General features: G+C 31.4%; 1 protein-coding gene across 1 annotated transcript in view; it reads right to left on the minus strand.

The window, feature by feature from the left end:
• Positions 1 to 6,086: 6,086 nt before the first annotated feature.
• The window catches only part of LOC138130258 (uncharacterized), a 30,859-nt gene continuing 11,690 nt past the window's right edge, over positions 6,087 to 25,255 (minus strand). The window contains exons 4-15 of the mRNA XM_069046688.1: positions 23,433 to 23,599; positions 22,998 to 23,216; positions 22,810 to 22,947; positions 22,321 to 22,401; positions 22,118 to 22,260; positions 16,779 to 16,787; positions 16,478 to 16,680; positions 6,887 to 7,071; positions 6,690 to 6,833; positions 6,410 to 6,637; positions 6,279 to 6,359; positions 6,087 to 6,228 (exon numbers count right to left, since the gene is read on the minus strand). Of these exons, the coding sequence (XP_068902789.1) occupies positions 6,097 to 6,228; positions 6,279 to 6,359; positions 6,410 to 6,637; positions 6,690 to 6,833; positions 6,887 to 7,071; positions 16,478 to 16,680; positions 16,779 to 16,787; positions 22,118 to 22,260; positions 22,321 to 22,401; positions 22,810 to 22,947; positions 22,998 to 23,216; positions 23,433 to 23,599 (1,730 nt within the window). The 3' untranslated portion in view covers positions 6,087 to 6,096. The remainder of the gene's footprint in view (positions 6,229 to 6,278; positions 6,360 to 6,409; positions 6,638 to 6,689; positions 6,834 to 6,886; positions 7,072 to 16,477; positions 16,681 to 16,778; positions 16,788 to 22,117; positions 22,261 to 22,320; positions 22,402 to 22,809; positions 22,948 to 22,997; positions 23,217 to 23,432; positions 23,600 to 25,255) is intronic.

Consider the following 25,255-nt stretch of genomic DNA (forward strand, 5'->3'; position numbering starts at 1 on the left):
TTTTTTTTCATCAGGACTAGGTTTGTCCTTTGACGGGTGCGACATGGAGGGTCGGCGCGGATCGCTTGTGGACTGGATTTAAAGGGTAATTTAATTTTCAGTCATCTTTGTTTATTTTTATGTTTTTTTCCAAAATGAATTTCTCCCGAGGAATTTATTTTATTTAATATTAATTTCATAATTCTTGAAACTATCAGATAAGCACAAAAAATGTAAGCTCCAATATATTTTTCTTTTGTTACAGTAGGTCCGTTACTTTGAAGTTGAGGGGACTCGTCGCAAATTGCGACAGAAGTAGAAGCCACAAAGGTCAGACGCTTTATTTTAATGTTATTTGTTTACTGAAACAAATATTCGTGAAAAATTTTCACCTATACGATGTTTGTGGGTGAAATCCATCCTAATGCATGTCTTATATTTCGAAACAGTTAAGGAACCACAGCTTCCTTTACACGATTAATTTAATAGATTTATCAACAGATTTAATTTCGCGTATGACGTATCAGATGCGAGCGAATAAGGCTCCGATGCTATTTGAACTGGCAATGGCTCTCAATTAACTTGTACCAGAAGTTTGCTTGGAACAATTGAACGGGATTTATAGTGGTGTTACAAAATCTAAGAAAACAGATTATGGCTCCTTGTAACTGGAGTTGTAATGACATATATTACTTTTTGGTCAGTAATAAACAATTTGATCGACCAAATTTGTCGATAGGAAGATTTTTTTTTTTTTTTTCATCAGGACTAGGTTTCGTCCTTTGACGGGTGCGACATGGAGGGTCGGCGCGGATCGCTTGTGGACTGGATTTAAAGGGTAATTTAATTTTCAGTCATCTTTGTTTATTTTTATGTTTTTTTCCAAAATGAATTTCTCCCGAGGAATTTATTTTATTTAATATTAATTTCATAATTCTTGAAACTATCAGATAAGCACAAAAAATGTAAGCTCCAATATATTTTTCTTTTGTTACAGTAGGTCCGTTACTTTGAAGTTGAGGGGACTCGTCGCAAATTGCGACAGAAGTAGAAGCCACAAAGGTCAGACGCTTTATTTTAATGTTATTATTTGTTTACTGAAACAAATATTCGTGAAAAATTTTCACCTATACGATGTTTGTGGGTGAAATCCATCCTAATGCATGTCTTATATTTCGAAACAGTTAAGGAACCACAGCTTCCTTTAGACGATTAATTTAATAGATTTATCAACAGATTTAATTTCACGTATGACGTATCAGATGCGAGCGAATAAGGCTCCGATGCTATTTGAACTGGCAATGGCTCTCAATTAACTTGTACCAGAAGTTTGCTTGGAAAAATTGAACGCGATTTATAGTGGTGTTACAAAATCTAAGAAAACAGATTATGGCTCCTTGTAACTGGAGTTGTAATGACATATATTACTTTTTGGTCAGTAATAATCAATTTGATCGACCAAATGTGTCGATAGGAAGATGTTTTTTTTTTTTTTTTTCATCAGGACTAGGTTTCGTCCTTTGACGGGTGCGACATGGAGGGTCGGCGCGGATCGCTTGTGGACTGGATTTAAAGGGTAATTTAATTTTCAGTCATCTTTGTTTATTTTTATGTTTTTTTTCCAAAATGAATTTCTCCCGAGGAATTTATTTTATTTAATATTAATTTCATAATTCTTGAAACTATCAGATAAGCACAAAAAATGTAAGCTCCAATATATTTTTCTTTTGTTACAGTAGGTCCGTTACTTTGAAGTTGAGGGGACTCGTCGCAAATTACGACAGAAGTAGAAGCCAGAAAGGTCAGACGCTTTATTATACGATGTTTGTGGGTGAAATCCATCCTAATGCATGTCTTATATTTCGAAACAGTTAAGGAACCACAGCTTCCTTTACACGATTAATTTAATAGATTTATCAACAGATTTAATTTCGCGTATGACGTATCAGATGCGAGCGAATAAGGCTCCGATGCTATTTGAACTGGCAATGGCTCTCAATTAGCTTGTACCAGAAGTTTGCTTGGAAAAATTGAACGGGATTTATAGTGGTGTTACAAAATCTAAGAAAACAGATTATGGCTCCTTGTAACTGGAGTTGTAATGACATATATTACTTTTTGGTCAGTAATAAACAATTTGATCGACCAAATGTGTCGATAGGAAGATTTTTTTTTTTTCATCAGGACTAGGTTTCGTCCTTTGACGGGTGCGACATGGAGGGTCGGCGCGGATCGCTTGTGGACTGGATTTAAAGGGTAATTTAATTTTCAGTCATTTTTGTTTATTTTTATGTTTTTTTCCAAAATGAATTTCTCCCGAGGAATTTATTTTATTTAATATTAATTTCATAATTCTTGAAACTATCAAATATGCACAAAAAATGTAAGCTCCAATATATTTTTCTCTTGTTACAGTAGGTCCGTTACTTTGAAGTTGAGGGGACTCGTCGCAAATTGCGACAGAAGTAGAAGCCACAAAGGTCAGACGCTTTATTTTAATGTTATTTGTTTACTGAAACAAATATTCGTGAAAATTTTTTACCTATACGATGTTTGTGGGTGAAATTTATCCTAATGCATGTCTTATATTTCGAAACAGTTAAGGAACCACAGCTTCCTTTAAACGATTAATTTAATAGATTTAATTTCGCGTATGACGTATCAGATGCGAACGAATAAGGCTCCGATGCTATTTGAACTGGCAATAGCTCTCAATTAACTTGTACCAGAAGTTTGCTTGGAAAAATTGAACGCGATTTATAGTGGTGTTACAAAATCTAAGAAAACAGATTATGGCTCCTTGTAACTGGAGTTGTAATGACATATATTACTTTTTGATCAGTAATAAACAATTTGATCGACCAAATGTGTCGATAGGAAGATGTTTTTTTTTTTTTTTATCAGGACTAGGTTTCGTCCTTTGACGGGTGCTACATGGAGGGTCGGCGCGGATCGCTTGTGGACTGGATTTAAAGGGTAATTTAATTTTCAGTCATCTTTGTTTATTTTTGTTTTTTTCCAAAATGAATTTCTCCCGAGGAATTTATTTTATTTAATATTAATTTCATAATTCTTGAAACTATCAAATATGCACAAAAAATGTAAGCTCCAATATATTTTTCTGTTGTTACAGTAGGTCCGTTACTTTGAAGTTGAGGGGACTCGTCGCAAATTGCGACAGAAGTAGAAGCCACAAAGGTCAGACGCTTTATTTTAATGTTATTATTTGTTTACTGAAACAAATATTCGTGAAAAATTTTCACCTATACGATGTTTGTGGGTGAAATCCATCCTAATGCATGTCTTATATTTCGAAACAGTTAAGGAACCACAGCTTCCTTTACACGATTAATTTAATAGATTTATCAACAGATTTAATTTCGCGTATGACGTATCAGATGCGAGCGAATAAGGCTCCGATGCTATTTGAACTGGCAATGACTCTCAATTAGCTTGTACCAGAAGTTTGCTTGGAAAAATTGAACGCGATTTATAGTGATGTTACAAAATCTAAGAAAACAGATTATGGCTCCTTGTAACTGGAGTTGTAATGACATATATTACTTTTTGGTCAGTAATAAACAATTTGATCGACCAAATGTGTCGATAGGAAGATTTTTTTTTTTTTTTCATCAGGACTAGGTTTCGTCCTTTGACGGGTGCGACATGGAGGGTCGGCGCGGATCGCTTGTGGACTGGATTTAAAGGGTAATTTAATTTTTAGTCATTTTTGTTTATTTTTATGTTTTTTTCCAAAATGAATTTCTCCCGAGGAATTTATTTTATTTAATATTAATTTCATAATTCTTGAAACTATCAGATAAGCACAAAAAATGTAAGCTCCAATATATTTTTCTTTTGTTACAGTAGGTCCGTTACTTTGAAGTTGAGGGGACTCGTCGCAAATTGCGACAGAAGTAGAAGCCACAAAGGTCAGACGCTTTATTTTAATGTTATTATTTGTTTACTGAAACAAATATTCGTGAAAAATTTTCACCTATACGATGTTTGTGGGTGAAATCCATCCTAATGCATGTCTTATATTTCGAAACAGTTAAGGAACCACAGCTTCCTTTAGACGATTAATTTAATAGATTTATCAACAGATTTAATTTCACGTATGACGTATCAGATGCGAGCGAATAAGGCTCCGATGCTATTTGAACTGGCAATGGCTCTCAATTAACTTGTACCAGAAGTTTGCTTGGAAAAATTGAACGCGATTTATAGTGGTGTTACAAAATCTAAGAAAACAGATTATGGCTCCTTGTAACTGGAGTTGTAATGACATATATTACTTTTTGGTCAGTAATAAACAATTTGATCGACCAAATGTGTCGATAGGAAGATATATATTTTTTTTTCATCAGGACTAGGTTTCGTCCTTTGACGGGTGCGACATGGAGGGTCGGCGCGGATCGCTTGTGGACTGGATTTAAAGGGTAATTTAATTTTCAGTCATCTTTGTTTATTTTTATGTTTTTTTCCAAAATGAATTTCTCCCGAGGAATTTATTTTATTTAATATTAATTTCATAATTCTTGAAACTATCAGATAAGCACATAAAATGTAAGCTCCAATATATTTTTCTTTTGTTACAGTAGGTCCGTTACTTTGAAGTTGAGGGGACTCGTCGCAAATTGCGACAGAAGTAGAAGCCACAAAGGTCAGACGCTTTATTTTAATGTTATTATTTGTTTACTGAAACAAATATTCTTGAAAAATTTTCACCTATACGATGTTTGTGGGTGAAATCCATCCTAATGCATGTCTTATATTTCGAAACAGTTAAGGAACCACAGCTTCCTTTAAACGAATAATTTAATAGATTTATCAACAGATTTAATTTCGCGTATGACGTATCAGATGCGAGCGATGCTATTTGAACTGGCAATGGCTCTCAATTAACTTGTACCAGAAGTTTGCTTGGAAAAATTGAACGCGATTTATAGTGGGGTTACAAAATCTAAGAAAACAGATTATGGCTCCTTATAACTGCAGTTGTAAATATATAACGTGTCTCAGAAATAAGTACATTAATTCTAACCAGTGACAGTTCTCGTCAAGAACAACAAAATTTTTATGTATCATTTTTTCGAAATTTACTTTTCATTCCAGTATTCCGCAAATTCTTCAAAACGGAGTTAAAATATCAAATACATATAGGGTTTTTATGTGACTGAAGGGTAGAGCTGTTAACCTTTAAAATCCAAATTATAATTAAAATATAGAAATATGTGTAACAAGATCCACTTAGCATACTGATTTTTTAGATTTACGTTTATCGATATACGGTTGCTTCCAAGTCTTGATTTCGTAGTTCATAAAATTTACTTTTCTTTGCAACAATAAAGTATATCAAAAACACTTAATGGTGTTATTTGATACTGACACGTGATAACACCCCTTTAATTATCTAAACGAAAACAAATCAGAACTAAAAATTACGCCTTGCCATAACAATAAACAAAATGATATTAAAATATATTTTATTTATTTAACGTTCTGCATAAACATATGTACTGTATGACTTTGGAAAAAATATTTTATATTCACATATTAAAAATAGTTTGACATAGATTAAACGGCTAGTATACAGCCGATTAGAAATTTTTAAGCGTATTCAGTTTATAGTTTTTCTGATGTATCTTAATAAAAGTATTATGAAACAAGCACTTTAACATGATAAATAGAATCACTGGGCTAATGATTTCAACAAATGTGAAATTCCAACAAAAAAGATTAGGTATTTGTAGAATATCGTACCTAATTATATGAATCAATATTTTTTGTGTATTTTATGTTTATAAAATATTACAATCAATGTGAGATCAAGCCGGGCGTGACACATCTATCGCTTTAAAAATATCTATGTATAAGTGAAATTATCAACTTGAAACATATTTTGATCTATATCTATCTATTTATTTTTATTCATCATCGCTACATATAAAAGCAGTTTTGCAAGATAAATTTGTCGGCACATCTTTGGTAAAATATCCTTGTTGATTGCAGATCGAATTAAATTGTAATCATTGACATATAAAGACATTATTTGAGAAAACACACACAGAATTTGGTAAGATTCATTAAAAAAATTTAACGTAAAATTTCCTCTTATGCTTTGTCATTCAGTGGAATAACTTCTGCGGCAGCTCCTTGTTCTTCTTCCACCGGTTCTTTGCTAAACAGGAATCGATATAACAAGGCACCCAAGAAGCCTCCTCCTAGAGGTCCAATCCAGTAAACCTACAACCGTCGATCGTAGAACCCACAATGATACCTAACTTGGTTCTTACCCAATGGTTTGTCCAGTCTCCATTTATTAATGCCGGAGCAAAACTTCTCGCTGGATTCATATTAGCTCCGGTGTAGGGTCCCTGATAAATGACTAGTTAATACAAGATAAACAAGAAGGATCATTATTTACCCCAGCTAAGGCCAACACGGCAATAGTCAATCCGAATCTAATCGGCACTGAATCGTGCTTGGTGTTATTCCTGCAATCCCATACCCCACAACACACAAGCGCTAACATCAAAGAGATCAAAAATTCAACTAGCAGTCCCTGGATAGGGCTGACGTCTGGATTTATGGCTGGAGAACACAATCCCACTTCGGTCCCGTTTCTACGGAGGAATTCGTTTGGAGTCGCCAACTGAGCAAGAAACATGATTTTTTATTGTTCTCGTTTTTCATGATCGAATTACCTTTACTAATCCAAATCCGGCAAGTGCCCCTAACATTTGACCGGTAAAGTAAATCGGAACTTGAATCAGTGGAATGTTACCCAATGTGGCGGCTGCAACCGTCACTAATGGATTTATATGAGATCCTGATATGTGACCGAAACACTGAAAACAAATCAAGATTAGTTTGAAACACGAATAGTTTTTAAATTAGATACCTGCACGGCAATCATAACAGCAAGTCCAAAAGTGAGGCAAATTTGTAAATGATTAGGTGCAACTCCAAAATTTATACATCCTGCACATCCAAGAAAAACAAGTATTGCAGTAGCACATAATTCTGATGAAAAAAGAACTACTCTATCTATGGTGGTCATGTTGTCGTTCACTTGTATTTTTTTCCCTAAAAAAATATTAATTAACGATTTATTTATGGGAAAAATTCATATCAGTATTGTACGTGCTGTAAATGGAATAATTATTATTAGTAGTTAGTTACAGATTTGTTACTATTGTGACTAGTTGAAACTAACGCTTGAAAAGGTGTCTGTGGACTAAATGTTCTGTTAAAAAATAGTTTACTCGTACTAACGATAAGATGGTATCAATAAGTCGATCAACAATAACAGTTTATTTCAACTTTTGTATTAATTAATTGTGTTATCAAAGTACTTAGAGATTATTGACTGGAATGTAAGCAGATTTGTGAATCCTACAGGTATAGAGTGTCGGATTAATTTCTTGAAGTTGTCCATAGAAGATAAAACTGCAGGTTTCTCGTACAATAACTGATAAATTACTAGTCATCATTTACGCATCTCAGTGTAAAATATTTTTAAATCGCTATTGCTAAGGAAAAAACAAAAATATTTCTTTTATTTGCACCCATCAATGATAAAAATCAATTTGTGATAGTTGTCAACGGATTTCAATTAACATTTTAAAGTACAGTGTGTCAGTTTTTGACATTATCGCTTGTTTTATCACCTGATTTGTTTGTTATGTTTAAAACAACAATATATTGAAAATTAAATATTATGATAAGTGTTGCAGGGTATTGATTTATTAATTGTGAATTATATAAATGTGATTATATCAAGTAATTAATTGAGTTAACCAAATGTAGATTAACTGGGATAAGAATATTACTCTTAGTTCTTAAAAATGTTGCTTTTAACGTCAGCCTAATGAAAATCAAGTTTTTACAGTAAAATGCCTCTCTCAACAAACTATGATTTAATAACAATAATAAACAATTAGTAAGTAGGATCATGCCGGTTCTGTCATCGTCAAAAAACATTTTCAAATACTAAATATGAACGAAAAATGCAAGACAGGTATACCTTTCAAACTAATAGAATAGGTACAGTTACGGCCACGGAATTTCTTAAGTTATTTCACTGTCAATTCGAAAAATTTTGCGTAGCCTAAGCTTTATTGTCATTATGACTGACTTCAAAATTATTGTGACAGAAATTCTATCGCGCACAATAAAAATTGATTAACAAATTGACATCCATGTAAAAAATTCCAATTTGAGATTAGAAATACTTAAATAAAACCTGTTTTACAGCTAATGTCAGTTGAATGACAACGACTGACGAAATTCCTTGGCCGTGACTGTACCTACTTGGATTCCGGATTTACTTTTTAAATACCAAAACATAATGAATACTTTGTAAAATGTATATTGGGTTGCATTTTTACCTGGTCAGGCACGTCATCTTACGCGAATAACCCTGTATATAGGCGATAAAATAGTACAGTACCCAAGTTCCTGATTAAAATCTCTCTGGCGCCTTGAAATTTTAAAGTTTTAATGACACCCTGCATTTTTAGGTTACAAAGGAAACAGATATGTGACTTTGAAATTTAATATTTTTACTGAATTGAATATTTTTATTGACTTGAAAATCAAGTTGGCTCAATTTAACACCAGACATTTTTCAAAATTTTTAACCTGAGATTAAGAATCGGCTGTTTAAATAGCAAACGGTGACCTTGTGACAATCTCATTTAATCAACATTAAAACTCTTATAATCCTATTAACTTGTCACTTTCTTCACACAGATGGCCTCTTTCATAATCACTCACTACAAATATAGTCATCCAAATTTTGAAATAGGATGGCTGGGGGCGAATATTGACGTCCCATCCACGCTAAATTATAACCTCATATGCGCTTACCTGCATACTAAAATTTCAAATTTGTAACATTAAAGACAGCAGAAATAAACGCATCCGAACTCTTCGCACCGACACCCGGTATTCAGTTCATCATTTATTATTATTTCAACGAAATTGCACAAGAACTCTAAATTTAAATGTTTATCTTAATCTTGACCATTTCATTACATTGTATAAATTGCAGAATAAATATTTCTTTGAGTTGGTATCCGGTCTTAAAAAAATGAACAACTAGTTAATTAAAGATTTCTACAAACTCGCAGTTGTTCATAACGAATTACTCAAATTGCATTTATTTTTCCTTGCAAGATCATAAACCGATCACAATCATGGAAAAATCAATATCACAATAATTCATAGCAAGATAAGATTGTTAGAAATCATTTAAACTCTTAGTTAATCTAGCCAAGTGCAGATTATACATGTGCATTACAGTTCATTCGATAAGTGAAAGTTTTACATTTTCATTGTGGTTTTATGTATACGTAGGTAAGCGCACAACTGAGTTGAATTCATGACCTCCATAACTAAATAAAAAAATTTATCGTCATGTATTCTTAATGAATCCAAAATTATCAAGTTTAATAACAACTCATGTCATATCGTGAGGAAATTCCTTAACATTGACACAGAACATAATACGTAACGAAGTCAAAATGCGGAGGCGAGACGCCGGTAATTATGTTGATAAGCACTGCACTATTACTTGATAGTAATATCCGTAATAGTGTATGTACTGCAGCAAAATTGCCGTGCCGCCGGGTGGCGGAGGGATAGTACTGCGGCTAATTTTGGACTTAGAGAACAAATTGGTAGTTGAAATTCAAAAAGGTAAAATTTGTTGCACAGTTTTAACTGACATTCATATTAATCATAACAGATCAGACATTATTATTTTAAATAAACAACAAAAGCAAGCATATCTTTTAGATGTAGCTGTTCCAAATTCACATAATATAACACAGACATATAACACAAAAATTAATAAATATTTAGAGCTCGCCGTTGCAGTGAGAAATCTTTGGTGTTTAGAAAAAATTTCGATTTTACCACTTATAATTTCAGGAACGGGAATAGTACCGCTATCTTTTTTTAAAAATTTTGGATTTAGGTAACACATTGGTAGTTGAAATTCAAAAAGGTATATTATTATACTCATGTCACCTCGTAAGGAAGTTCCTTAACATTGACACGAGAACATAATAAAACACAACAAAGTCAAAATGTGGAGGCGAGACGCCGGTAATTATGTTGAATAGCATTGCACTATTACTTGATAGTAATATCCGTAATAGTGTATGTACTCCAGCAAAATTGCCATGCCGCCGGGTGGTGGAGGGTTCAGCAATATTTTAATTTTAATCATTGAAATACTTTTAAAAAATAATTTAGTCCTTTATTTCATCTTAATGACGAATCGAACGTTTGTACGTATTTTAAAAATAAATATGAAGAGAAGTCTCGTTTGACTAAAATTCACTGAAATAAAAATTTAAAAAAACTTACTGTAGCCTAGTCTGCGGCGATTGATTGATTTTCCATTGATGTCCATATTTATGCACAAGTTATTTTACAAGTATGATTTTAAACACAAAGTTTTAAGAATATATCCCAATGTTCGAGGTTACTTCGGTGTCATTGTAGCCACAGTTTAATAATGTACACTTCAAAAAAAATGTTCGAAAAAGAGAGTATGTGCGGTTCCACCTCAACAATTCCTACTATAACAATATACGTACAGTAGGAGTAAAAACTTCTTACGGTGACAATACATGAAATAATTACTATTGGTCCGGATACATATACCAGTACTATACCGTATTTAGCCGATTGAGCGGAACTTCAAAAAATTGACAATAATAGAGTTTTTCCTCTTTAACAACATTCTAGGTCAGTATATGACGCCGACTTTCGCGTAATGTCCATCAACGTTTTTAATTGTAGTAGATATTGCTAGTGAAGTAACTATTTAAAAAACGACCTTTATGTCGGTGACAAATAATACATGAATACAGGAAATTTAAATTAGGTCTACGTAGACATACGTAAACTGTAAAGAAAGATAATTTGAAATGTGAAATTGTATACGTCCATATAATTTAAAAATAATTATAAATAAGAAAATATTTTCGAAATTCCAAAAATATATTTTGAGACTAGTTTGACGCAAACGAGTGCACCAGTTTCAACTTTGAAACGATTCGGCGGCGTCGTTGTTTTTCAAAAGTCGTCCTGCTTTTTGCTGTGTTAATTATATTATACTAACAAATCGTCTGATAAAGTGACTTGACAGGTTTCTGCTCTTTTTAAACAAATTACAAACTTCATTCAGTTACGTTTAAATCATTGAAGCTATTTTATTCCTTACTAACCTCATTTACCGATAAAAATATGACGTAAAAGTCATGTTTTTGATAATTTTTAACTTTTAACCTTAACAACATTTATTTAGTCATTGATAAATAATATTTCTTATGCAAACAGTCAACAACTAATATAGGTACATATTAAGTAGTGTATCTTTAATCAAAAGTATCTTAATTGTCATTAACAACCAGTTTTTATGACGAAGCAAAATTTTAATTACAATCTGCCTCAAAGCAAGAATTAAATTGTAGAGGACTTTTTACAATAGGATGCAATTATTTTTCATATGTGGTTTTATTTTCCCGTTCCTGTTGACCTTGCACTTTTTATTAAACACAACATTTTAAAATTTCATGCAGTTGTATGTAGGATAACTTAGTAATTTTTTTGACTTGTCCGGTTATTGTGTTGAATAAATTTCGATTGTGTTGTACACATCAATAAATTACAGTTCACGTGTGAGTTTTTTAATATATGCTTGTAAACAACTCTAGGTAAAAGCAGAACAAGTTGCAGCGAACTTATTTATAGAGTTCAAAAACTAATTCTTACCTCTCGGCCTTGCCATGATGCAAAAATTCAGTCTTAATATGTGAAAAAACAAAAAACCCTAAGGATGCGTAACACTTCTACAACTGGCGGCCACTGACTGACACCATACTTCTTGTGAAACACAGACTGACCGCAAAGACAGATTGAACTATGATCGAAGTTTAAAATAAATCGTTCAAAGTGTAAGCCAGTTCGGCTCATCTCATCTTAAGCTCTATCGATAGATATTTTTTACATAAACCAGTTTCTTATCTCCAATAAAGGGCACTAGTATCTTGTTAAAAATTAGCATATCATTAACATTTGATTCCAAAAGTGAAATCTTAATGGATGCCCAATCAGTTTGTACGACTCTACGAGTCTAATTATACTTTCCTGGCTGAGAGAGAAAGTTTAATTGTATCATCTTTGCATTAATGCAGTATTTTGAAATTCCAAATGACGATAACGTAGTCACGTGGCCTTCGGACAGGTATAACTCTATTGTCGAAAATTTGCATATAACTTGGTTCCGCTTGTTTACTAGTTTTAAGTAATTAAATCAAAAAACTGGCACTCAAGGCTGCAATCCTTAAGTAGAAATAACTAGTAAGATTTTCATCCATTCATTCCAGTTTTCAGTTTCAAAAAGATCACTGTTTATAAAATAATTCACATGTGTGGGAACCAAAAATATAATCTCGTATTTGTTATCGTGACGTAGTCGTACTTAAGTTCTTTACATTTAAATATAGTTTTTTAAATTTGAACCGGTGTTGATGGAGACTACAGTCGGGTAGCTGGATTCTATAGTTCAGTTGGCACTTAAGCCAACTAAACGGTTTTTTTTAATTTGGTTGTAGTCCTACGCCTCTTAATATTTGATGAAAATTTTCTTTTAAGTGGTGCATTATTATAATATATTGATCTTAAATGTTATTAAAAATGTTTCTAGTCAAGACATGTGTATAATGTTTAAAGCGTGGAGTACGTGGAGCTTTTGTGAAAAATAACAGAAAAAGAAAACTAAAATTCCGTAACATATGTGTTTTAATTAAGTGTATAATAAGATGAATTTCATTAATTCTTGTTGTTAAGCATTTTGCATAGTGGTTCTGTGTTCTCTTAAAATAAACCTTGTGAGAATTATACAACTTCCCACTGAATTCATCTATGCAAACATAATTGACTATTACTTAGAATAACATTTAAATAGCGTAAATCCTTTCGATCAAATTTATATAAACATAGGAACATGAGAACGTGACATAATCAATTAATGTGATTAAGTTTGAATTGTTGATGCTGGAATTAATTTATTGTTAATTGAAAATAACGATGAAAAATTGATCTCTTAAAGTATTAGTAGATATCTAAATCAAAATAAAAACAACACATTACTTTAGCAAATTGTCCAATTTATGTATTACATTCTTGGTAATGAATTAATGAATGAATTATCACAAACGCATCCATTGAAATTTCTAATCCTACCATCTGAGGTTTTTTAGTAAAATGTCGATATAATATTTAGAAATTAAATTCAATTGTTTTTTCAATTTTAAATATTTCATATTAGAATTGTTTTTTTATCTATAATAAATATTTTGGCCTTTATCTTTGACTGTAAGGTTTCTGTGGCATAAAAATTGATCTTTCTCTATAGACAGATCAATTATATGTAAGTGCAAACTGAATAAATGACTATTTTTACCTTTCATAAAACAAGTAATGTGTTTTTTAGGGATATTTACTTTTATTTGGTCGATCGATCTTGTTGTTTTGAACTGTAATTAAATCAAGAATTAATTACTTTATTGGCATTAGCTAATTATGTTTTCTCCAGGTAAATATTTGGTTTTAACGTTTATCCGGTTTTGTTGAAATATTTAGTTTAGAAAAAGTAATATGAAGATTTCATTTAAGTAAATTTAAAATGAAATTTGATTTTGAAATTTACTCATTTAATTGATCTCACGGAAACACGCTTGACTTGCCTATAACCTTGCCATTGTATTATAATATCATTCTTACAATAATAATAATTAACGAACTATATTTGCAGTTTTTCTAACACTCAAGACCAACTGCTTCGAAACTCTGGTCCTCTCAGCTTTAGCTGTAATTCTTTTAATTATGTAAACTAAACGTAGGTTTAAAAATATCGACAGTCGATATTTTAAAAGTCGAATATAAAATAAAAACCGTAATAAAGAAATCAGATTTGTGGGAAAAGCTATGTTTATCTTCAAGCGATTCAAAACCGCGCCTTTGTGTATATCTATAGAAACGGTTGAAGTAGCCACTTCAAGTCCAGTTACAAAAAACAAGCCTTTCTTGTAACCGTACTTGAAACACTTTAAATCCTAGGAGTTGAAATGTCCACAGGCGGCTCGACCGAGTCAAATGTAAAGTCACTTGAAACATTTCTCACGATTTATTTATCAATAATTACACGAAATATTTAATAATTAAATTATCTCTATTTAAAAAAGCATCAATATTTAACCGGTAATTCAGTAGGAATTTTCAAGCTATTAGATTAGTATTTTATAAATCAATTTCAGTTTGGCCCATCGTACAAAACAAAATAATCACGGAATTAGAGCAAAAATAAATTTATTAAATTTACCACGTGACTATGACATAAAAACTCCACAAACGTTAAACAGTAATAGTTTTTATTGGACATCTTTTCAAATAAAAAAATGATTGAATGGGGTAGACTTTGAAAAATGTGCAGTTTTATTTCATAAACATAAAACATAGGAAATCATAATTACATAGTACCGCAATCTCTTTTTAAAAATTTAAAAATCCTGGATTTAGGGAACACATTGGTAGTTGAAATTCAAAAAGGTATATTATTGTACTCATGTCATATCGTGAGGAAATTCCTTAACATTGACACAGAACATAATACACAACAAAGTCAAAATGCGGAGGCGAGACGCCGGTAATTATGTTGATAAGCACTGCACTATTACTTGATAGTAATATCCGTAATAGTGTATGTACTCCGGCAAAATTGCCGTGCCGCCGGGTGGAGGAGGGACAGTATTAAATAAATCAAATTCTACTTCAACAATATTAAACTACTGTAACTATTTTTGAATTTTCATTTCATAAATTGACATAGGCTGCAAGACAGTAACCAAGACGATCATAAAAATTTCGTCGAACATTTTGTATCTGTCTCACGGCAGGCTTCAGTTATTCTATTTTTCAGTTCCTCCAGGGTTTCAGGCTGATTTGTAGCGTTGTCAAAGATTTAATTATTATTATTTGTTAAGCTTACATTATGTCATAGCCTACTTGGCAAGCCACGTGGTAAATTTAATAAATTTATTTTAGCTCTAATTCCGTTATTATTTTGTTTTGTATGATGGACCAAACTGAAATTGATTTATAATGTACTAATCTAATAGTCTCCCAAATTTCACTTGAAAATTCCAAAGTTTTTATCATGTAATTCCCTATGGCCAGCATTAAAAAAAAGGCACAGTATAATAATTTTAGTATGTACTTCCTTTCAAGGTAGGAGTTCATTAAAATATTTGTTTTACAGAATAGTTTTTCAGTTCTTAAAGTCTCGGAACCACTGTTTTGAACAACAGTTACCTTATTAATTCACCAATATGGCATAAAATTAAAATAGTAGCATAAAACATATTGTTCCCTTGTATGTCTGGCTTTCATTTATGAAATACAATTCAAAACTTTAGATTTCCCAGAGTGTTGCAATGCAACAGTGAACTTCCAAGGACTACATCATTACTTACTACTACATTGAATATTACCTCTGATTTCAAAAGTATTACCTACTCAAATATTTTTAATCTGTAATTTCTGTAAATTGTATAGCTCCATCTTGGCGCATTGAGACTAACTGTAAATTGGGACAATATAAATAGTCATGTTAAGTCTATTTCGAAAATTTGATTTATATCCAACCAAGTGACGTCAAACGGGCTCGTCTCTGTACTTGACCAATGACTTTGTTTTTATCTAAAAATATAAACTCGTGGTTGTTATTTTTAAATACATTAAGACATTTTGTCGCAAACATGTTGTTTTAAATTCGCTCTATTAATACAAAATTTTCGTAAAGATAAAGTATTTTCGTTCTACCCAAAGCCAAAAAGGCGTTGAACTACAAGTAAAATTTCTGGACGTCAAATTATTTTATTGTGGCAGCTGTGTCTAAACCAGAAATTTATCTTTAATAAACTGATCAACGAAATAGTCATTCGTGTCACGTCTGTCTTCATAAATTTTTAGGAAGCGAAGTTATCGCTAGATAATTCTACAGATAAGTCCCATAATGAAATTAGTTTTTGGACAAAGAATGCTTTCAATTTTTGTTCACAAATGAATGCGGTGTAAATTATCGTTTTTACAATACGTATTCAAAAATTTAAGTACACGTAAACATGAAAGCGTGTTCTTTGTGAACGTCGATTTATTTTCCTACCAAATAAATTTCAAAACGCAACAATTAATCTTAATCTTTTTGTGACATTTTTGGTAATTAAATTAGGGTGAAAATTTGTCAAGAGCATAATCTTCAGTGACCTAGCGGCACGCAAGTATTAAGTAATTCGCGGCAGACGCGCCACCACTCCTTTAATCAGGGTTGTTCTGAGCTTTTATCTAATTAATTTTCTTCATCTGACAGAATTCGCAACCTTCCCCTGATTGTACAATATCTAAAAATATTTACCGTCTTGTCTGACCGGTTCCGATGCCACCCATTTGTTGTGTTCCGGAGTAACCGCCATTCCGGGTGGTGCCACAATCAAAGATACCCCTGCTCTTGGAGCACCGATACCATTCTGCTCCGAAAACTGTCCATCCAACATCTTCAAAATGTTGTGAACAGCGACAGTCACTGACGGATGGACCTGAGATGAACTCGTTTTGGATCAGGTTACTGAGCTGCTGAACCAAAAATGCTTATATTTTCCTTGTAGCTTTAACTTACAAATTTTAGTACAATGAAATTATGTGATTTTTAGTTTTACTTCAAGGAGCTAAAACGACTAAATTCGAAAGACAGCTAATAACTAACAAATCTTCTTAGTTAGTTATACTGAATATTATTTTCAGTATTTTGTTATTGCTAGGAGTAGTATGTAGGTACGTACGTATCTTTTAATCAATGTTGTTTGTTACGTAGCAGAGGCTATACTGTTGATATAAAAATGCCGGTAATTCAACAATAATGGTATGGAACTAATCCTTGACCTCTGTTAGTCTCCACTTTTTGGTACCTACATGTTTCTGCAATAAAATATGTAGATGACTTAATTGACCGTAGTTAAATATCTTTAACATTAAAATAGAAAATCGATTGAAACTAATGGTTACATAATTTACAGTAGCTATACCCAATTATCAAATTATCAGACATAACAAAGCTTTTGGTCTTCTATATTTACCTATACACAAAAGAATACTGTATATCTTAAATTACAGTTTAAAAAAAATCGGTAATTTATGTCAACTAGTACGTATTCGTGTTTATTCCGATACGTAAAATATAAAAAAGATAATATTTGTAGAAAACTAAATAATGGGTATGCTTTTAAGAATTACTATTTTATTAGCTGCGATTTTAGAGAAAAAACTATTTTATTATTTATTAATAAATACATTATTGAATCGATACTCATGCGTTACAAATAATTTATTCTGTAGAATACAATTTTTAACACCATTAAAGTTGTTATGATAGACTGTTTTTATCAAAAATAAGGCGGAATAAAAATGATTGCTTGTTAATTTGTCCTTAGTGGTATAAACGAGGAATTATATAAATTGATTATTGCAAGAATTTATACTTACGTGGTAGTTTTTTTCATGAACAAAATTTTTAACTTAGAGAATCTATAATATACTTAATTATAAAAAAAATAATATTGTAACCGATTTTTAAAAATTCGTCTGTTACAACACAGTTTTTTTTTCAAAAAGCTATAATATAAATTTGCTTACCGGTGTCACAATGATCAGTTACATCACATTAGTGCCACTAAAAAAATTTTCTTTCACAAGAATCAAAGAAGAGGAACTTAGTTTTCCAGCAAGGCTTACAATAAAATAAACCCATTAAAAGCTCGCCAGTGCTTTTATCCTTGCTGAGGCTTTCTCGCTCTATTCCCATTTATCTACTATCACGATAATAATCATTTTCATTCTGTTGCGTCCTTATGATTAAACTAATAATTTAGTTAGTATAATTTTTGGTTAACTAACTATTTTACAACGAGAACCAATTATATCTTTTTTTTTTAATCGGCACAATTTATATTATACAATTTGGTTGATTAAAATTGATAAATTAAGTAGTGTTTAGGTTTTTGATTGAATTTTTGTATGATATAGAACCCAAATTTTAGTATTAGTTCAGGTGGCTTCCGTTATTCATAATTTTTTTATTTTTACATTTTATCGATTAACAATAATTTACTGCTATAACGAAATTTTTAAATTCTATAACACTATGCCGAATATTCCAATTAGAATTATCCATATTTTTTACTGATTGAAAAGCTCATTTGGTCTCTTTAGCGTGTTGGTTGATCGATTTGTAGGTAAAACATTTTATGCAACTTTACACGTAGGTACTTACTTTACAGCCATGAACCAATCTACCGAATAAATAATTTTAGTTACAAACCCCTTCATTACGCGATCTGCTGGAAATATTAACTGAAGTAATGCTATGTTGTGGTTAAACCAATTAACTAATAAACGGTAGTATAATAACTTTCTTTACATTAAGGAAATTAATGTTAATGTACGTTTAATGTTAGCAGTCTTTCAATATGTTATCTACGGCTATATTTTAAATATGATTACTAAAATGTAAATTCTAAATATGAAATATAAATAAGTGCACCACGTATGTGCACATCAGTAAAATATAGGTTAGATTATATGATAGTTCTTGAACATTACAGAAAATCAGATAAAATTATACAAATAACGCAAAGCGTGGCAAATTTAGGTTAGAAACAGTAACTAAATAACTATCAATACAAATAAATACATATACAGATTAATCAAAACAAATAAAATGCCTTGGTAGCTTGTAGCGAATGACGTGATCATGTTTTTTTCCGATAAGTAGGTATGTGACAAAAGGACTTCAAAATAATTACGGATTATTTACATTAGAACAGCATTTCATTAAATATTTGATGATAAATATTGAAAGATTGATAATACTACACACAAACTATTGATTAACCGGTTTAACGTAAACGACAATATTTTTAAAATACATCTAGTAAATAGGATGTAATAATCGTATAAGTATTATTTATAATGTCCTGAAAATATTTTTGTCGATTGTTTGTCTAAGTTAACAAATGATGGTAACATCTGGATTGCCAATTACATTTGCACGAAAATATTGAGGAGAAATCAAACAATTCCTTGTTATTCAGGAAATTGTTGATTATATGTGATGAAACCTCAAAAACACGGCTACTAGTTCTAAATGTTTCAATGAGACAGTCGAAACATTGAAAACTGGTAATTAGTTACCAATCAACGGAGATTGGTTTCAGAGACGACAGGAAAAAGAAGGAAAGAAAGCGCAAGTAAAGGATCAGTGACTTTTAGGAATAATTTTATATAGTTGATCTATAAGAAAAACAAATTTGCATGTTGCAAAAATTGGTGGCAACAAACGTTAAAAAAACGAGCAAAGAAATCAAGGTTTGAGTTAAAAGTCATAAAGACTTAATTTATAATAGAACAAAAATATAACAATATTAAATATTACAATATGAAAATACCAATTCTAAATTTCTTACTAACTACCTAGTCTATTTTAAATCGTTAGTGTTTTTATTTCCTTGCTATGTTCTTTACACTAATTAAAAGTACCATAAACTGTAACGTTTAATTTTTCAATATTTAAGTCATATAATCTATTTTCTCCCAACTTTACGAACACGAACGAAGAAAATTAATTTCCTTTATGTTGATTTCAGTTTTTAAATAATATATAATTTGCATAGTAAATGTAATTTGTCTAAACTTTAACTTCCAATAATTCATCTACTTTTAAATTGTCATCCAAAACAAACTTTGTTATAATAAGCAAAATTAAGCAATGTAACAATGACCTTTTTTATTATGTAGAAAAGTATTTAATAAATTATATTGTCACATTTTTAAACCATTTAATATAGCTTAGTTATCTTTAGGTGTGTAAAGTATTTAAACGCAAAACACAACATATGACATTTGCTAAAATGGTAGGTACTAATAATAAAAATGTGGTCCTTTTAATACTTTCCACACAATTGATACTTATATATGCTTATGATTATTATAACTTATTAATTCTTTACGTGCCATTGACATTAGCTGAGATAATTAGCAATTGTAACGTTAATTCCTAACACCTGTTGGACCACACCAAAATAGAACAGATTATTCGTCGCACTCTAAATTTACGGTTTAGAAAAATTAAGGAAAATAAAAATTATACTCCTAATATCCCAACTACACATTATTTACAGTTAACGATACCGGGTATTCACGCGAAAAATCAAGTTCGTTTATTTCTGGTCTTTAAAATTACAAATTTAGGTCTGCGTAAAAAAAGTTATAAAAGGTACCTACACAGGTAAATTTGCTAGATTTGAAATCTAAAAAATTACATAATACCTATATATATATCGGTCAGAAAAATTAAATTGGCGGAAATATGTATACTTAATTATCCAATTAACAATAACAAAAACATATTATTAAGTTTTATTATTAAGAGAACTTAAATTTGCACATTAGTTTTGATTTTTTTATTTAATCTTGAATAAATTAGATCTTGAAAGAATGAACACTTACTTGAAAAATGTAGGTAATCATAAAGTACATCACAACATTTACCTACAATGCTGCTCTTCTTTGAAGCATGCTCCTTACGAGTTTATCGATGTGTTGTTATGGTATTTTATCTTATCAAGCTGTAGATGAAGACCTACATATCTAATAAAGTGTCAGGAACACGACATAATTGCCACAAACGAAGATCCTTCATATACGATTTTGATGGGCGACAACTCGGGAGAAGAAACTGGTTGTGGCAATAGCTCTACCTACATTTTTGCTTTAGAAACATTATCCTAGGTCTTGAAAGCATCTTTATGGGTATAACAACGTACATTCCATCGCTTCACGTGAGGACTAAAGCTGACTGTGTCCAAATATTGCCTTTCACGCCGATCTTCCTAAGCCGCAATGTACAGTTATTCTTCTAGAAACTAAATCGGAACTTATTGTTTTCCCAGTCTTGTGGTTTTTAAACTTACTAGGAGAGGTCGCCAGATGTGCGACGGCTTTTTGAACAAAAAACTGCCCGCATCACCACCCTAAAATGGTGGGCCAGTCGGCTAAAGGCGTTTAAATATAAAATTTTTAACAACCTAATTTAATTGAAGAACAAACAAATTTAAAAGAAGGTTACAGTAATGCATTTTTATTTTCTTTCAGTAATAAAAAAAAACTCCGGCTAAAGATTCGAACCCGGAGCGTCGAGTGTTCGGTCTGGCCCACCGGCGCGAGAAACGCGTCACAATTTGTCAATTTTTTTCTCGTAAATTTACGAACATTCGGCCGTTTCCTTTCGGGGTGGTGATATGGGCGGTCGGGGCAACCTAGCAGCTTTGCGCACGGCAGATAGAAGAAAAGTTTTTGACGACATGAAAGGAAGTCATTCGTCAGTAATTGTACATAGTCACACTTTTCGTATATGATTCTGATATTCTGTCCCTGCCTAGTTGCCGAAGAGAACGATTTTCGCTTTAACCGGGGTGACGAGAAGTTGTACCTGGGGGGTATTTCTACGTATTTTATCTTGTGAAGAAAGTTGTTTAATTTCTTCGCAGAGACTACAAATTATCGCTGAAAGAAACACCAACTATATTGGCCATTCGTGCCCTCAAATTGTGATAAATGATAATAATTGTTTTCCAATTCCACTTAAATGTCTTGCAAACATAAGAATGTCATTCTTTCTTATAAAATATACAGTAAAGTAAACAATTAAACAGTTAACATTAAAAGTTTATTAAAAGTTCATTTAAAATCACATTGATTCCAAATTTGAAACCAAAAATGTTATGTACTTAAGTTGATCAATTATACCTACAATTTGAAACCCAACATTAATTTACAATAACTATATATATAGATAACAAAATAAATACATATCACCTATTTTTAAAAAACTATTCTTTTTATTATGTACAACTCTTTTTTGAGTGCTTGGAACATTAAAACTGATACTTTTATAAAATATAATCATTTTAAAAGGCATTTGCATTTTCATAATTACATCAGCTATATTTTTTCACTAGAATGTTGTGTTACTTCATCTAAATAAATACTTCCTAGTTTAGATCCACTTTTTTCAGATTCTGTGAAGACAAACTTGTATATTCCACAGCCAATAAGAGGGGCTATATTGGGACCTACCCAATATATCTGGAAAATAAAATCGTAATTAGAAATGTGTAATAATTTTTAGACCATAATAAGTTGTACCCAGTGGTGTTGCCAGCTACCACCAAAAACAAGTGGAGCAAAAGATCTTGCTGTATTCATACTAGCACCAGTCAAAGGACCCTGTAATATAAACATTTAAAAAATATTAGGAAACTCAGAGTTACCCCAAACTTTATTTAATGAAAAATCAATTATTAAAAATTAGTATTTTTGTATTATAAATTAAATTATTTTCTAGCTTATTAATTGTGATTCGCATTTCTTGTCATTTAATAGTTGATAAAATATAAGCACAGCATTAATGTATTAGAAAAATGGTTTACCAAAAAGCAGATCAATAATCTTTGGAGATAAAAACCCAGATTTCATAATTGGTTAAATGCGCAATTGCACTATAACCTTAGATAAATTATTCCAATTTTAACTTGTAAACATTGAAATAATTGGGTAATTATTACATAAACATCGACTACAGATAATTGCAACATCAAAACATCTACATAATTTATACAATTTTTCGATACTTACAGCTGCCATGGAAATCGCTGCAATGGCAAGTCCAAACCTTAAAGGCAGAGAATCGGCTTTTTCGGCGTTTCTTTTGTCCCAAACAGCACAGCATATTAATATTAAAACAGTGGTTATCACAGTTTCGATCCCTAAACCCTACAATTGAGAATAAAGAACCGAAGTAAAATGGTGAAATTAATTTTTACCTGTATGACTGATATATTCTCATTCAGTGTGGTAACACAAAATCCATCGCCGGCATACTTTTCTGGGACCAAAATCTTAAGTAAACCATAGCCCAAGGTGGCACCAATAAATTGAGCGATCACATAAACCAAACCCATCACAGGTTTAAGTATACCAAAAATTACTGTAGCTATGGTAACTGCGGGGTTTAAATGGGCGCCTGATATATGACCAAAAGACTGAAAAAATTGTATTTTATTAATTCTATGTATGTGTAGGTTGACCACCTTATAATCTAGTAAAGAGTGATACGATAATGTACATTAATTATTGTAGTTATATTAGACAGGTCTAATAAATTTTGTGTAATTAAATTAATTAGTTATTTACACATTTTTCAACAAAAACTTTGTAAAAAAATATGTTAGATATGATTTATGTTTATTTTAGATTACCTGAATGATTAACATAACAGTAAGGCCGAATGTAATACCACAGAAATGATGACTTTGTTCAGGCTCATCGTAGCTACTGATGCAACCCATACAACCCAGGAACATAAGAAGTCCAGTACCTATGACCTCGGCCACGAACATGGTCATGTACGGTGGAGAATCATTTCCTGAAATCAAATGATAAAATTAAAAACACAGAACATGACCATGTATAACTAGAATACGAAAAAATGTTTCATCAAAAAAATAATGAAGAAACGTAAGTATATGTCTAGAGATTTTGGTAAAAAATCTGTTGAACACAGGCAGTACCTAGGTGTCGGATACACCGAAATTATTCTGAAAAAAACATTTGTTTGATCCTTGACATAATATCCACGATAAACCAATCGTAGTAAAATTCATAGTAAGGAGTTGTGGCAGTCTTGCAGATAGCTTAGAAAGAAATGTATATAATAATGTTAATGTAATAGATTTAAAAAAGGTGGTTGTCCAAAATTTGCCGAAAACATTAAAACTAGATCAAAGGAGCACTCAACAGTTGACTTGTGAGGTTTTAGTCATCTATCATCAACCAAGACCTGAACGGATTTCTTAAAAATGTATTCCCATTGATGAAACTTATTTTCGCCATTTTAATCCTGAGATTCTTGTGCTAAATAAACTAGGTACACGAACCTACCAATAAGAAAATGGCTACTGTCAACAATGGACTTTTAATATTAAAGTACTTTCTTGTTCATCGATATTAACTTCTAGTGATTACGGTTTATTTCCAAAATGAAAAAGTACCTTCGTGACACTTATTTTTGGAAGATGAAGGAGTGATGACTGAGGTAAATGAGTAATTCATCAATCTTACAAACATAGGTAACCAAAATAATATCATACAATTTTTAATAAGTAAACGTTAATTTAAAAGAGATCCAAATGTGGTATTTTGCCTAAATTGAAAATCATCTTATCGGTTTCTCCCACACTAATCGACACTTCACCAAAACTCGTCAACTCGCGTTGCACAAAATTTAATTTGCAACACAATGAATAAATGCATTTTATTAATGTTTTGTGTATTTGAAAATTACCTGAACTACAACTGACTATTTACAACTAAATTGTAACTACATGTGAATTAAAATTGATAACCCATTATCGACAAACACGTTTTCCACGAACTGACAGAATACAAAAATAATGTTCTAACATGTTAATTTTGTGATTATCGATAAAATATTTTCTTGTTAAATAAGTTTGGTTAAAAATTTATTAGCATTTCACGTCGCCAATTCTAGTGAAATCGAGTAAAAACAGTATGAACAATATTATTACCCAATGTGATTATTTTTATAAAACAAAATCATGACTGACCTTTGCCTTTTCCCATCGTGTGTTTGTCTTGGATTGGTTCACTTAGTGATTCAAGCACCAAGTACTAAGCAATTACACCACCAAACCAGCTCACTGCTAGTGTTTGTATGTTACTGATCAATTAACTACTGACTTTTAATACTGCCTACTATCACTCAGATTTTCGATAATAACTGTACACTCCCAACACATCAATTTTCCGATAAGAAATCACAGTGTTTATCTTAAAATGAGAGTAGAAATGAAAAATATATTTTGTACCTACATTTATCGCACGATCTAGGTTGTTTGTTGTTGCACGTTAAATGATGAATGGTTAGTTAAAATGTAAAAGCTTTCTCATAATGTAGTAGGTAATAGTAAAAGTCAACAGTGGGATTTTTTTTAGTTTTGGTACTAGAACATGAAAGAAGCGCATAGAACCAGTTTCAGAGACGTAGTATTACACCAATTTT

Source organism: Tenebrio molitor, chromosome 5 (assembly GCF_963966145.1).
Source record: "Tenebrio molitor chromosome 5, icTenMoli1.1, whole genome shotgun sequence".
NCBI classification, from domain to species: domain Eukaryota; kingdom Metazoa; phylum Arthropoda; class Insecta; order Coleoptera; family Tenebrionidae; genus Tenebrio; species Tenebrio molitor.